The sequence below is a fragment of the Trichosurus vulpecula genome, chromosome 2 (assembly GCF_011100635.1).
Source record: "Trichosurus vulpecula isolate mTriVul1 chromosome 2, mTriVul1.pri, whole genome shotgun sequence".
NCBI lineage: Eukaryota > Metazoa > Chordata > Mammalia > Diprotodontia > Phalangeridae > Trichosurus > Trichosurus vulpecula.
The window spans coordinates 238,425,131-238,441,507 of NC_050574.1; the positions used below are offsets into that span (position 1 = coordinate 238,425,131).

The 16,377-nt window shown below is 40.4% G+C and overlaps 1 protein-coding gene across 1 annotated transcript; it reads right to left on the minus strand.

Moving 5' to 3' along the window:
• Positions 1-2,962: 2,962 nt before the first annotated feature.
• LOC118836932 (proteasome subunit beta type-7-like) lies at positions 2,963-3,559 on the minus strand. Its single transcript, XM_036744027.1, has one exon. It carries the CDS (start codon positions 3,557-3,559, stop codon positions 2,963-2,965), a length of 597 nt encoding a protein of 198 aa, XP_036599922.1.
• Positions 3,560-16,377: the final 12,818 nt, after the last annotated feature.

Here is a 16,377-nt window from a genome sequence, read left to right on the forward strand (position 1 = left end):
CCCAGAAGTCCAGAAGTCAATGTTCTTATAAAGACAAGAGGCATCAATAAAATTTTGACTTTTTAAAAAAGATACTCAGTTGAGGAAGATAGATTACCATGTGGAGGTGAGGACCTACTTAAAATTTTTTCTGTCGTTCAGTCGTTTTTCAGTCTCATCCAACTCTTCATGACCCTGTACAGGATTTTCTTGGCAAGGAAACTGGAGCGGTTTGCCATTTCCTTCTCCAGCAGATCATTTTATGGAAACTGAGGCAAAGAAGGTTAAGTAGTTGCCCAGGGTCTCACAACTAGTAAGTGTCTAAGGCCAGATGGGAACTCAGATGAGCCTTCCTGACTCCAGGCCTGGTACAGTACCAGGGAGCTGCCTAAATTGGTTGTGGACTCAGTCAAAATAGCTGTGTGACTTCTTCAAGGAATGTTCATCGTGTACTAACAGAGCAGGTACAAGGTGGAGGTAATCCAGTGTTAGGGTTTAGAAAGTTATGAGTGACAGTAGGATAAAGAGACAGGGGATTGAAGGGTAGAGGACAGCATAAAGCTGAACCTGTTACCGGGCAGGTCAGTGTTACAGAGAGTGAATGTTGAGAGAAAATACAGAGGATGGACAGGGAAACCCGTAAAGGCTGAAGTCACCAGAGGTTATGATGAGGATGAAGAACAGATTGAGAAGGACTGGAGGAGGTGGAGAAAGTGGCAGAATAATTGGTCTGAGAGAATAGTTTCCCAATTCAGGATCAGTGAAGTCAGATTTTCACAGGTGAAAATTCACATCCTTGTGTGTGGTTGAGGAGGAAGGAAGAGGAAGATGGCGGGATTCGAGGAGATTAATAAATTTGGAGTATGGGGGGTGGGAGACATTAACATGTATATTGAATTCTGTAAGTAAACCACTTTCTAGGATGCATGTTGCCAGAAGGAATCTAAAGACATTTCTAGGGATTATTAAGTCCTGATTGTCAAGCTTGGGGTCCGAGGAAGATTGTGAACCAGGTGCTGAACTCCTTCTTCAAGGAGGAAGAACAAATAGAGAGCCAGGTGATAAAAAGTAACCAGGATCTTGATAGGGTGAGATAACAGGTTGCCATACATCTCAAAGAAGAGTCGCTGGACATGAAAACAAAGAAAAGGTCAAGGTTTTTGGCAACCCTCTACTAAGCAGGCTGCAGAGGCTACTCTTTGTCCATCTGACATAAACAAATGATCAAGAGAATTTTGAACGGAAAAAGGGAAGATATAGAAAAATCACTCACAAATTTCTGTCAAGTCACATATCATAGGTAACAGGTAAACCATAGAAAGGAGCTGCAACAATTCATAGAAGATAATGTCCAAGAAGGGAAGCAACAAAAAAACCAATGGATTTTGCTGTCTATTCACAAACGTATACATCTTGAGTAATAAACAAAGTGACCTATGAATACCAATACAAGAAGACAACATGAGCCTTCTAGGAATCACTGTTACTTGCTGCCACAGGACTCGTGATTGGAACTGGGGGAACTGGCATTTAAGATGATAAAATGTCTCAATTTTAAAAGAGAGAGAGAAGCAAGAAAGAAGAGAAGAAGGAGTCTGCAAATGATGTGCTGGTAAGCTTGACTTTGAAATACCTACAGACCAGGAAGAGTGGGCTTTAAATATGCACATTTAGTGACAGGCACTGGACCAGTGATTTCATTGGTATGGGGAACTCCCAGGTGAGGAAATTCCCTCTGCCAATGCAAAGTGATACCTTCTCTGCAACTTAAACATTTTAGGGAGTTTCTAGAGCACTGATAGGAGGTTGCACAGCCAGTATGTGTCAGAGGTGGGACTTGAATCCAGGTGTTTCAGGCTTTGTGGATAGTTCTCTATCCATCCACAGATCAAAAAGATCTATTATAGATACTCACAGATAGAAAATATCTATGAACATGTCTCTCTTGTGTATTTATTGGTTTTAAAAGTATGTCATAAGGGGCAGCTGAGTGCCACAGTGTAAAGAGCACTGGTCCAGGAGTCAGGAGGACCTGAGTTCAAATCCAGCCTCACTAGCTATGTGACCCTGGGCAAGTTACTTAACCCTGATTGCCTCCACACACACACACACACAAAGTGTGCTGTGTTTCTATTATCTGCCTAGCTTGCATATTCCTAGTCTACTTTCTCCCAGAATACTCTCCTGCCTATTGTACCCTAGTGGAAAAAGTACTCGACTTAGAGTAAAGATCTGAGCTCGAACCCAGTCTCAGACACTTACTTTGACTCTGGACAAGTCATTTGACCTCTCTCAGCCTCAGTTTCCCCCTCTGTAAAATGGGGATAATTATAGCACCTGTCTCACAGGGTTGTTGTGAGGCTCGAGTGACATAAACTATGTAAAGCTCTTTGCAAACCTCAGAAGTGCTGTATAAATGCTGGCTATCATTGTTAATGCCTAAAATCACATTGAGAATTTTTTAATAAGTAAGAAGTAATTTTTAAAATCGTTGCCATGTATGACAAATAGCTTTAACTACCTTAACTTTGGCAACCCCTGGCTATTTAGTTCTTTTTTTTTAATTTGTGGGATAAAACAAGCATTTCCATAACATAGTCCAATAAAAAGAGATGGTTATATATCATTTTCTAATGTTAGGATTTTTCTTCTCTTATGCTTTTACCAAAACACAGCCCATCACTGTAAATCTCTTAAAGTTCACTAGTCATAATGACTCTCCACTTTATTTATTTATCCATATTTTTTGGAGGAAATTGGGGTTAAGTGACTTGTCCAGGGTCACACAGCTAGTGTTTGAGACCAACTTTGAACGCAGGTCCTCCTGACTTTGGGGCCAGTGCTCTGTCTGCACCCAGCTGCCCCATTTTTTTTTTCTTCACATAATTGCCATTTGTTTGTTGGTGATGAGTTTGTCTTATATAAGGTGATCGAGAGGCAACCCCAAACCTTCTAATTCAACAGAGTTGATGAGCAAGCCCTTTTAGGAAGTGCCCATTGTCTGCACTGTTTCTTCCAGCACTTCAGTTTTCAGGGAAGTGACTTTCTCAGTAAGAATAGCAATTGCCCCTTTCTCACTCTTGTACCTGCCAAACCTGCTTCCCTTCTTGCTGGGAATATCAAATGGAGGGAGGAAGTCCAACTTGGTCTGGCTGATAACACAGAGATCTATGTTTCTCCCAGATTCCAAGTCACTGAAGAGTCCAGCTGGTTTAAATTTGTGCAATGCAATCATTGCTGCCAAAGACCAAGAACCAATGGTGATATAAGGCAGTTTACCAGTTAATCCATGAGCATAGATGCTGTAGAGGTGAGGTGCAAGTACTGCTCCTAAAACCAAGGCTGCACCAATGTGACCTTGAAACCTAAAAAGTATCTGTTTAAGCATTTGATTAGCTGTAGCAGCTCTGCGTAGATGTCCCATAGAAAGGGAATGGAGCTCCAAGTTGGAGGAGATCAGCTGAGTTGTCATGTCAGTGTCTGTCATAGTACCAGCACCACAGCAATAGATATTAGGAGATATGAAATATATTTTTGTGTTCTTTCCTTCTGGCAAGAAGGCATAGGTAGATGGCAACATAGGTGAGATTAGCAGATAAGTGACAAAAGTGGCATTGGCAGATAGGTGACATAGGTGACCAAAGTGGCACCTTGGTGACATGGGTGACCAAAGATTTGGTGACATAGGTGGCCAAAATGGCATTGGCAGATAGGTGGCATTGGCAGTTAGATGAAACCAAAGACATTGCAGACATTCGACAAGGGTGCCATTAGCAGGTAGGTGTTATAGAGCCAGCAACAACAGCCAGAGACCAAGAGCTGCTCCCAGGCAGGAGGGAAGCGGGGTGAAGACAGAAACAGAATAAGGTAGTTATCTTTGAGGAGTGAGGAGTGGGTGGTGGGAAAGGTATGTCACCAATGTGTCCCCCGTGTCATCAAGGTGCCACTGTCACCATTAGCTACAGCTAATCAACTGCTTAAAACCAAGGTGGAACCTGTGCCACCATTCTTTCCCTCTCTTTCTGCAAGCCTGGTGCTCAATCCACTCTGCCACATAACTGCTCCTTTAACCAGGCTTTCCTTGTTAATGGATCTAAACGGATTTTTAAATCCCAGGGTACAAAGTATAATCCTCCCTGCCTCTCCTACCTACTTTTACTGGCATCTCATATCCCAAAGGGCATTGGGGTTGATTTCTGTAGGATGTGTTTTGAAGAAGAGAAACAGAAATAAATAAGTCTTTGTTTCAAGTCCTTTGTGAAGAAGTTTTTCAAAAGGTTGGGAGGAAGAGGGGAAAGATTTGAACTCTGCTACCCTGCATGACCCAAAATTTGTGAATTCACACAAAAACGCCTGATCTTTTAACTCGCTCTTCACTCAGTGTCCTTTGTGACATTCTTTGTGAAATCCCACCTCTAAAAACATTGAACACCTGGCGAGCCTGATCCATGGGCCTCTCAGAACGTCACTGGGCTCTTTCTTGGGTGATAACTGCAGAGACCCTCACCAAAGCCCAGTCAGAGCCAGGGTTCCTTTTGTATAGTCTTGGAGAATCCAAGGCTGCCTTCATGCTAAATTGACATATTAGAGGACTCCAATGCAGGAATACTGAGAACATTAAAACATCCCTCATCCCAGCATAATCTTCTTTGACTTTTCAATGTGTCTCCAACACATAGAGTTCCCCTTAAAGTAAAATGACTTTATTGTTCCCATTTTAGAGATGATAGACTAGAGGTTCAGGAAGGTGGAGAATTATCCTAGTTCACATGGTCAGTTGACAACAGAGTTGGGACCAGATTCTGCATTTTGAGAGGTAAAATCCAAGACCCCAGAGTGGGGCTGGCTATTTGTGCAGTACTTTCATGGAAAAAAAAAAGTACCTTCAGCCTAACCCTGATGAGCCGCTTGGTGGCCCAGTAGATAGAGTGCCAGGCCTAAAATCAGGAAGACCTGAGTTCAAATCTGACCTCTGACACTTATTAGCTAAATATTTGACCCTGGGCAAATCACTTAGCTCTGTTTGCCTCACTTTCCTCATCTGTAAAATGAGCTGGAGAAAGAAATGGCAAATCGCTGCAGTGTCTTTGTGAGCTTTAGAATTGAAAGGAATCTTGAAGTTATCTAGTCCAATCTTCTTGCTTTCTGGATGAGGAAACTGGGGTCTAGAGAAGCTAAATAATTTACACAAGGTAGTAAATGGAAGGGTCAGGATTTGAATCCAGGACATCTGATTCTATATCCAGTGCTCTTTCTATGATGCCACAAAGCCCCAATGTCTGTGTCATTATTAGATGTTTTAAATAACAATTTTTTCACCATCCTCTAAATATTGCTAGTTTCCTTAATTGACAAAATACATGATCCTATCTTTGTGAATTTGACTGTTATATAGTTTCACCACTAACTTAATTTTGATCTTAGATGTTTAAGAAGCAGGGTAGGAATGGGGGCTGTGGCTGAGAATTCACTGCTCAGTTAGGGACCAGATTTTCAGTGTGGACAAGCTAACTCCAAGAGTTTTATGATAATAAAACTAAAAGGATAGGATGTATTAGGGGTGGGGTTTGGGGAAGGGTGGGGCTCAAATTCAAAGATGTCATGGGTACAAGGAACACCTTTCATTGGACAGCATTATCTAGGACTTTAGAGTAGGTCCAAGGTCAGGACCTCAAGGTCTTTCTTGTGGAGGTATCCAAGGTTCTGACTGGGGTAATTTAGAAGAAATCATGAATTCCTGAGAGTGCCCCAGCTGCTTCTCTTTGGTTGGGAAAGTTCATCTCAGTCACTCTCCTCTCAAGCCATTTCAGGCTACGTGAAATCTTGTCTGCTTCTGCCATGTTCTTCTGCTATAAGTTGTCGTCACATAGTCCTGGAAGAAGTCTCTACAAAAAAAAAAAAAAAACAAGCAAAAAGTACATCAGGGTGGTTGGACAGGAAGAACCACCAGTAGTAGAAGTGACCTTACCCTACTCTTTCCCTTTGCCCCATGATCTGAGCTCAAACTGCTCAGACTCCATGCACAATGGCATGTGCTCATTGAGCCTGTGAAGGGAGTGCGTGGACAATGTTTCTGAACCCAATGAAGATATGTGATTTCTTTGGCAGTGTGAGCCTGGAATCTAGCCTCCTAGCCAAGAAATATTTTTTAAGCTGCATTGAGAGTTTCCTTGTGAGTAATCCCAAGTTTGAGAAGTTTAAAAGGAGAAAGTTTGGAGATTGGATCTTCTAGGGGAGGAGTTTTGCCTCTTGGAGAAAGAATCTGATTGCTTATTTGGCCCCACAGTACAAAGAGCATTAAGGGGATGTGAGACTTGTGGGATTTGAAGGGATTTGAAATGCCCAATTCTACAGAACTGTTTTGAACAGTGCAAGTCCAAGGAAAAGATATGTCATTTGTTTAGCAGACCCAAAATATGATTGCATTCCAAGGAGAATTTATGAGCTGTTGAAATGCCCTATGTATTTTCTCTATCTTTTAACGGCTCCTATGAGTCCTTTATATCATTTACTTTTTCTAATGGGGTAAGATAAAGACTGTCTCATACCAAAATTTACATTTATTACCTTGAGTGCTATAATGAGAGCTAGGGACCCCGTCACCCACATTTCAGGATATATATGAACTAATCTAAGATAGATTGAGATCTCTTGGATTAAACTTCAAGTGGAGGGGTAATGAATCCTACCCCACCTACCCACCCCCAGCCAAAAAAAAAAAAGAAAGACATTTACCCTTCTAGGTGAGCATGCAAGATCAGACCCAGGCTCTGTGAGCCTAGTGATGTTTAAAAGTGGAGTGGGTTGAGGGTGGGGGTTAATAGAGCATTGGTGACAAAGTTATTTCCCAGTAAGGATGAAGACAGTACTAACAACTGGGGATTCAGTCTTCTTAGTTAGGTATGACTTAGGCAACTAGGAAGCACAGTAGATAAAAGCACCAGGGTAGAGTCAGGAAGACCTGAGTTCAAATCCAGCCTCTGACACTTAATTAGCTGTGTGACCCTGAACAAATCACTCATCCTCTGTCTCAGTTTCCTCAATTGTAAAATGGGAAAAGATATAGTATTTGTAAAGTGTGTAAATGTATTATTTATAAAGTTGTTTAAAAAAAACAACCACGATACCAGACACATAATAGAAGTTTAATACATTCTTCCTTCTTTCCTTCCTTCCAGCTTGGGCTGGTTTGGTGGCTGATGTTTGGGATTGGAATGAAACAAGACCCACATTGATCATACATTTGACAAAAGTAGTTTAATTATCAATAGCACAGAAACGCTATTCAGCTAAGATGTAACATTAATGCCATTGGACAAAGCTTCCCTCACCTCCACATTTGACGTGGCGGTGGATCTCATTAGAAGGGCGTTTGAAGCCTGAGAAACCCCTAGCTCTTTGTGTGCTGGGCTTTTATACCTCACGATGAAATGTTGTGTATTGGGGACAGCAAAGAGGCCAGTTTGGCTAGGACATAGAGGGAGTAACATGAAATTAGTCTGAATAGATACACTGGAGATAGACTGTAACTGAGTATTAAATGCTGAACAAAGAACTTCTGGATTGTCAAAATAGTGTGGGAGCAGCTCTGTTATAGTGAACTCTTTAGTATAGTCAATCATGGTGTAGTGAGGATAAATAATAATGAATTTAGAGTTAGGCATTCTCATTTTGAGTCACTACTTCAGCATTACGAGTTGTGTGACCCTTAGCCCGTCATGTGGCTTCTCTGAATCCTAATTTCCTCATCCATAAGGTATCCCTAATGTAGAGCTTAGCATTCTGTCATCTGCAAGAATTTATTCCTCGAATGACCATAAGGATAATTTTTAAATAATAATAACCATTCAGCACTATCTAGTATTGATAGCGTCCACACCCCAATGCCCAGACTTCTATTCCTTTCTTGTATTAATGTCACTTTGATTCTTGGTTGAGAAATCTCATGTCACCCATGGTCACTATGGAGGCCCTTTCATCCTAGGTTTGTTGTCCTTCCTTCTTTCTTTCCTTCTTTCCTTTCCTTCTTTTTTCCTTTCCTCCTTCTTTCCTTATTTTCTTCCTCACTTCCTCCCTCCCTCCTTCCTTTCTTCCTTTCCTCATTCCTTCTTTCTTTCCTTCCTTCTTTCCTTACTTCCTTCTTTCTTTCCTTCCCTCTTTTATTTATTTTTCTATCTACTACGTGCAAGGTAGTGAGGACACAAAAACAAATGCTAGAACAGCCCCTGCCCACGAGGAGTTTATATAGCAGAGTAAATAAAAGCAATTGTAGAAGGCTGAGGGTACTAACAACGGGAAAGATTTGGAAAGTTCTCGTGGAACTCAAGGCGAGGAGGGCTAACATGGGAGACAGTATGTGCAAAGGCAAGGGCATGAAATGGTACATATTGGTACTAGTGAGTGCACCAGGATTTTGTGGGTCCCTTTGTATCTGGCCCAACCATACCCTGCACAGTTTTTATGGGTCTGGATCATTTTGCTCTTAGTCACGCTTTTGTTAGACTAAAGGATTCCAGTCATTTTAGTCCAGTTTTAGTTGTAACATGGCAGACCACTATCATCTAATATCCAATCATTTTATATGCTCTTTCTGAACCCTATTTAGTTACATAATAATAGCATTCTTGAGGTGCGTAGGCCATAAAGAGGTACACACAGTTTTCCAAGTATTGATGTACAATGATTTTAGACAAGGGAAAGATAGTGCTTTCTATTTTGTTGACAATATCTTTCTCAGTGATTACGAAGAATATAATATCGTCCCTACTAAATAAGAGGATTGCCTAAGTAGTATTTGCAGTAAATTTCAGTAGCAAAGGTCACAGAATTACCTGCATCTCTTCAAAATGACTCATAGATTATGTCAGTATGTCAAAGACCTATGATTTCACGTCACAGATTCAGGGAATGAAATTGGAAATCAAATATTTCACCCAATGTGGTCAATATAAACAGTTAATATGGTCAGATTCCTGGCTGAATAGGGAAGCAGGATTGTTTTCTTTCGTTTCCTTGTTTCTTCCTTTGAAAAATAATTTCTAATTGGTGCTAAAGATTGCTAATTATAATCTGTGCCCAAAAGTCAATAAAAAAATTTAACTTGACCAAGGACTTTTTATAACTTAAAGCTGGTATAGAAACAGGTATGTCTTTGGAGTTGAATTCCTGGGTAAGATTTGTCTTTGGTTGTGCTGAGTGCGTTTGCACTGTCAACAATAATTAAGTGCCAGTTGAACTTCATTCCTTACAAAAAACAATTTCAGATGGCCAGCTCTGAGACCCTGGTGATGCTTTCCAGAGTAAAAAGTTCACAGGATAAAATGGAAAAATCTCAGCAGCTCATCCTTTTCTCTGTCATCCCTGTTTATGGAAACATAAAAATGTGAATGAGCTGCTGTTGGTGCAATCTCTCCTTGTTTGTGTTGCCTTAGCTCCATAGGGACAGAGGAGGAGTCCAGGCCAGGGGATGGGTTTCTACCTTTTACAAGCTTTCTCTGTCATGTAAATAAGTAATCACTTCTGCTTGGATCCCAGGTAACCAACTTTCAAAGAATCAAGCTGAATTGGATCACACAGTTAGAATACAGCCTTTCTGTTGAGTGGCATTTAAATCTCATCTTCTATTGGCTTATGAAGCAAACAGCTGAGGGTCACACATGCAGTTACTATCACTCTCTGTTCCTAAATAAAGCCAAGCATTGCGCTGCATCTGGATGGACAGCTCATCAGTTTTGTCAGTTGGCCCTTTGCTCGTACTACTCATTTCCCATAACATTTTCCCAAATCCGTCTTTCTCTTTGTCCACACTGCCAAATTTCTGGTTGTCTTCTTATTGCTCTAAGTACCTCTAGCCTTATACTTGGTGACAACCACTCAGTCTCATATACCTCTGTTAATAGTGTTTTTCTCTAACCAGCTTATGGTCGCATAATTTATCTCATCACCGAAACCCTGCATTAATTCCTCTTCATACTTCATCCTTGCTTTGGGAGACTCAACCAGTCTATCTGATCAGTGAAATTTCACTAGTTCCATTTTGATCCTTCTCTCCTTCTGTGGTGCATCGGAAAGAGACCTGGATTGGCAGTCAGGGAACATCTGGTTTTGCCTCCTGCTACCTGTGTGATGATGGGTAAGTCACCTCTCTGGCAGTTAGGTTTCCTCATCTGTAAAATGAAAAAGGGTTGGATTCAGTGACCCCTAAGGTCCCTTTCAGCTACAAATCTACAATCTCTCTCTTGGCTTTGCTTGAACAAAAACCAGCCTTCTTCCTTAACTTCTGCTGATTCCTGTACTACACCTGTCTAACCGTCTGCCCCACTTGGACCCTCTTTTTCAGAAAAAAAGGCAGAGAGGAGAGGTACACCCGTTTAGTTGTCTTAGAGTAACCATGTACTATGCTGTTGTATGTTTCCCAATATGGACAGTGAGGAGTATAATGCTTGTCCTACCATTAGCAACTTATTGTGATGAAAGCATTTTGTAAATTCTAAAACACTATATCAGCATGAACTATAGTAATGATAGAGAGCCCATTGATTTAGTCCTGGTCCTCAGTTTATCTTTTCCGTACTCATAATATTCCTTTGGACAAATAACATAATTTCTTTCTTCTTCCCTTTTCCCACCATCAGAAAGATAATGAAGCTTCTTCCTTTCTGATTGTGCTATTGTGAGGTTTTTGTAAAAACCCTTGGAGTATTTCAGAATGATAACTTATGCTGAAAGGGTGCTATATAGTTTACAGAATATTTTCCTCACAACAATCCTGTGAAGCAAGTGGGGCACATACCTCTGTATTCATGTTTGTTTGTTTTTTGAGGCAATTGGAGTTAAGTGACTTACCCAGGGTCACACAGCCAGTAAGTGTCTGAGACCAGATGTAAACTCAAGTCCTCCAGACATCAAGTCCAGTGCCCTATCTACTGTGTCACCTAGCATCCTCTTATATTCATGTTATAGAACTGGAAACTGAGGTACGAGAGATTAAAGGAACTGTTCAAGGTCATATGGCTACCAAAGTTCAGAGCCGAAACTCAAACCCAGGTCTTCTGACTTCAGGTCCAATACTCTGATTTAGAAAGGTGTTTCAATTGTTTTTTCAATGTTCAATAAACTCAAACACACTTTGCTACGATGTCCTTGATTCGTAATTCTATTATGTTTACTTGGAAGGGGTCCTGAGACTTGAGAGGGCCATCTGTGGAATAAACGGCCTACTCAGGTTTGAAAAAAGTAAGGATGAGTTGATTTATTACTGTTGTGGGCACTGAAGAAGAATATTACTTGTGGAGAGAGAGCGGCAGGAAAACTTTTTGTTGTGAAAGTCATGATGTTCTTTTTGTAGCAAATCAATACCCATAAAACTCAAGTTTGGAATTCAGGCTGAGAAACCACAGAGTGGATTTGTTTTAAAATGTGTAGTCTGTCATCTATATATATGGATATATGTATGTATGTATTTGCTTCCAGTATAGTAAATTCACAACTTAGCATTCATTTGCTGAGAGATAGTTTCATATTTCCCCATATTCTTTCACTGACATTGAAACATGGAGTATAGTATTTTTTTCTTTTTTAGCTTCAGGGAATCCTGAAATTATAGAATGGTTAAGCCTGGAAGGGGTGGTAGTGATCTTCCACCCAAGTCCCCTCATTTTTTAGATGAAGGAACTAAAGCCTAGAGAAAGAAAATTAATTACTGAAAGAGACTCTGCCTTCCCCAAGTTGGGAAGGATAACTTGCCATTGTATTCTTTCATTATTTGGGCTGTTTAAAAGGTCTTAGATTTCATAGCTTATTATTATGATCATGATTGTTAATAGCAATAACAATCATAGCAGACATTTATGTTGAGCTTTAAGCTGTGAAAAAATCTTCATTTACATTATCACATTGGATCCTAGCAACACCTCTGTGAGGTAGGTACTATAGCCACTATTCTCCCCATTTTATAGATGCAGAAACTGAGGCTCAGAGATCTGGCTTGCTTATAGTCACACAATTAGGAAGCATCAGGCAGGATTCAGAATCAGATCGTTTGACTCCCAATTCCAAACTGGGTTTGGGGCAACCCAAAGAGCAATGAAAAGACTGGAAAAGGTGGAAAAAATTAGAATCTACTAAGAAAGTTCAAAAACATTTGGATTATTTTTGTGTAGAGAAAAGGCAGTTATGATTTGACCTCATAGCTATCTTCAAGTCTAAGAATATATTCTACATATATTAGCCAGAGGAGAGAGACCAGCTGCCTTTTATCTGGCTTGAGGTTAGAACAAGAGGAAATGGGCTTAAAGTGTTGCAGTTAAAAAAAAATTCACTTTAAGCCATTGGAGAACTTCCTCAAAATGAAGAGTCAAAAGAAACGCCCTTGCCTATGGTCATTTCAGGAAGGATAAAGCCCCCCACTAAGTCTCTTATGGCTCTTCGTTTGTATCTCCCTCTTTCCCTACCCCTCTTTCTCACTCTCTTCTCCCCTTCCATCTCCCTCCTCCTCTCTCTCTTCTTTCTTCTCCTCCTCCCTCTCCCCTTCTCCTTCTCCCTCCGACAACAATGGCCACTACTATTCACTCTGCATTAACTTCACTTTGATTTTGGGTTATACAGTCAAAGGACAATAGACATCACCTGAGAAAATGCCAAGGAATACTCCCCACCCCCCCACAAAACATTCTACTTGTCCCTCTATTGCCTCCCTCCTTCCTACTCATGTTCTCAGCCACATAAACAAAAGCCCCCTCCCATCCATTATGAGCTGGCCATTAGGCTACCTATTACTCTATCTTTGTTGTCTCTTTAATAAATATTTTTTTTTTCAGTAAATGGGAGACCAAAGCAATATTTTGGTACATAGTATTTGATTTAGAATTCTTCTCCATTTATTTCGCACAAAACATCTCTATAAAATTATTTTGTTAACAGTTAACAACCTAGAGTTGATGAAATATAATAAGAAGTGTTGATTTTTTAAAAATCTGAGTCTGAGTCCTGGCAGAGGAAAAAAGTATGATAAAAGTGAGTGAGACATTCCATCTAGGGCTCAGTCACCTCCTAAGTGACCTTTCAACTTCCTAACCTCCTTGATGTCTTAATTTTTCATCTATAAAACAACAGTAATGACACATGGGTTGTGCTGAGGCTTCGTGTTTACAAAATATTTAGAGATATAAAAAGGCAGGAAGCAGAGGCAGTACTAAGTTACAGAGCATCGGTGCTAGAAGGAACATTGGACCGCCAGGTCCAACCCTCACATTTTATCAATGGGGCATCGGTAACTATGCTGATTCAGTGCAAGAGACTGTACTACCAATATGCTCTTGTGATCCTTTTTGTTTGACTCAATGTAGTTCCAGTTTACACTGGGCAGCTACCACGCATAAATTGCTATGCTTGGCACAGCAGACATCCATAGATAACTAAGAAAGTGTGTACCCTCCAAGAATTTGTGGACTTGTAAGGGAGATAAGAGAAATATACAGCTAACAATAAGGGAAGAGAAAATATGGCTAATGCATCAAGACAGATGCTATGAAGTTTCAGAGGGAGAAGAAGAGATTACATCTAGTTATGGGGAGAGAGGAATAGAGAAGGAAGCAAGGCTCTATGAAGAAAAAACTGGGAACAAACAGGATGTCCATTAATTGGGAAACTGATGAACATTGAACATATACAAATATAATAAATATTATTATACCGTAAGAAAATAATATAATGGATTCAGAGAAACTTGAGAAGACTTTTTGTGAAATGATGCAGTGATGTGAACAGAACCCAGAAGACAATTTAGGTAATGACCATGGTAATATAAAAGATAATAACTTTGAAAGCCTTATGTACACTAACCAAAGCAGTGACCAATTATGACTTCATTAGGCTAGTGATTAAGTAGGTTTCCCATCTCTTGGCAGGAAGGTAATGGACAAGAGATGTAGAATGAACTGTGTATTTTCAGACAGACGTAGCCAATGTATTAATTTGTTTTTTGTGATTATACTTATTTGTTACAAGAGAGGCATCCTATTTGGGGTCTAGTAGTGTTGGTGGATAGTGATAGTGATGCAAGAAAAAGAATAAAAGAAAGAAAATAGAATCAATTAAATATTAAAAATTCATAGAAGAGAGCAGAAGGAAGTTTAGAAAGGCTACAGATAAGCCATTTTTGTTACTACTAAGTTAAATTAAATATATATTTAAAACTTAGAAATAAAAGAAGTTCTCAGTTTCATATATAATTCTCTTCTTTATATATTAAAATGCTCGTGCTTATTGAGGTTCATAATAAGAAAATTTTAAAGAACAGACAAAAGTTTTGAGTAACATAGGCCTAGCAAAAAGGTTGTGTTTACGCTCTAAGGATGAGGCTAGTGAAGTATGGAAAGGCTTATAACCAGTAGGATTGCCGTGTGATATTGATTTTTTTTAGCCATTGCAATTCATGAAAAAGGAAAAACACAAAATGATCCTTATTCTTATGTACCCCATTTCTGTTTCTCCAGAGATCGCAGCAAAATGGTGGAAAAGGGGGCAGAGAGTGCTAAGGATGACAGTGTTTAGAATGATTATTCAATCTAATAACAAATAGTTATTACTTAATCAAAAATGATGCCTCCTATACGTCTGGCACTGTGCTAGGTACAGGGGACATACAAATAAAAATGAAACAGTTTTTACTCTTATGGAGCCTGCATTCTATTGAGGGAGACAACAGGTCCACATGTAAGTATTAAAAATAATAGACAAAATAAATACGTGGTTAGTGAGGGGGTGGGGTGGGGAAGAGGCACTAGCAGTTGCAAAGATCAGGGAAGACCTCACAGAGGAAGAAGAGTTTGAGCTCACGTAGCTCTCCCGGAACAGCTAAGCTGAGGCCTCAGGAGTTACTGTCCTTTGCCAGTCTCTGTCCTTTACCTGTCCTTGTGATCTGCCCTGAGTTTGTTGCTCTAGGGACATCTGTGCCCTTGATAGAGGCCCTGGTTTCCCACAGCTTGATTTTTGAGGAACAGTTCCATTTTTGGCTCTGGTGAAAAGGTTCTCCCTAGTCTAGGAAGAGATTGGGGGCGGGGGAGAGTGGGAGGAGATTGGGAAAAAGCAAAAAAGGTACCCAGGGTACAAACATAAATCAGGTATGGAACAGGTAGTTTTATTCCCCTCTTTCCCCCCCAACAAAAAAGGGAATGTTAAACAATCAAGGATTATAGAATGATTACAATCACTTCAGAGGCTAATATTTAAGCCTTGTTGGGATATTTGCAAACAGCTTCTTTGTAAGAGCTGCCTTTTAATTATCTTCCATTTTACCTTCACTGAGGATAGCCTGACCAATGCCAAGGAGGCTTTTTCTTTCACTGATTTCTCTCTCTGTAGTCACTTGTTTCTCTCTTACCAGCCATTGCCACTGTTGTATTTTAAACTGCTTTGGCAGCTAATACATGACCGCTTAGGTGTCCAGAAAAGGGAGAAAATGTCAGTTGCCATTTGAGGTCTCATGAGGCCCTATCTCAAAGGGAAGAAGGCACAAACAGGATGTGGCCCCATCCTAGACACAGGCTTGAACAGGAGACCATGAGCTCGTGGTTTATGGCCTAGCGCAGGGGAAGGACATCCCCCCTACCAACCTTCTGGAACTCAAATAGGTATTTGAGGCTGTTAGGAAGATAAAAGCCTGAAGTATGGACATAGAACTTTTAGTATATATAGAACTCAACAGTCAGTGAAAAAAAAAAGAGTTGACAGGAAGCAACCCCAGGATATAAATTGCTGCTCTGAAATCAGGAGGGGAAGGGAAGGACTCTTACATCATATTAACCCAAGGGGTCCCTGCTATACTGAATTTTGAAGGAAAGTAGGGTTTCTGAGAGATGGAAATGAGAAATCAAGTGCATTGAGGAGCTGGGGTAGAGCTTGTGCTAATTATACACGAAGCACTAGGCAGTGTTATACCCTGTGGTAGGCAACAGCGGAAGAAATGAAAGAAGTAAGGTAATCCCTCCCCTCAAGGAGCTTACATTCAACTGAGACAAAAGTAACATAGAGATTCATAAATACAAATATATACAAATAAAATGCCGAGTCATTTCAGCAGAAGGAAGAACAGCAACATCTGGCTAGATCAGGAAATATCTTATGTAGGAGTACATATGTACAGTAGGGACTGTACAGTGGGCCAGAATTAAGCAGGTTGGTCTATTGCAGTGGTTGGATCCAGCCGGTTCCCACCGGTTTGCTAGAACCAATACCTAATTTTAGGTTGGGTTCCAGGCACTGGTTGTTAGTAGGGGTGGGGCCTGCCCCAACCGGCTCTGAACAGGCTGTTAATTCATTTGAATCCCACCAGTGGTCTATTGCCTCAGGTCCAAGTTTGGAATGAAATGAGATCCTCATAGCCCACCGAAAGGAGGT

Coding starts and splice junctions, on each gene's coding strand:
- LOC118836932 (XM_036744027.1), bottom strand. CDS start 3,559: ATGTTGCCATCTACCTATGCCTTCTTGCCAGAAGGAAAGAACACAAAA.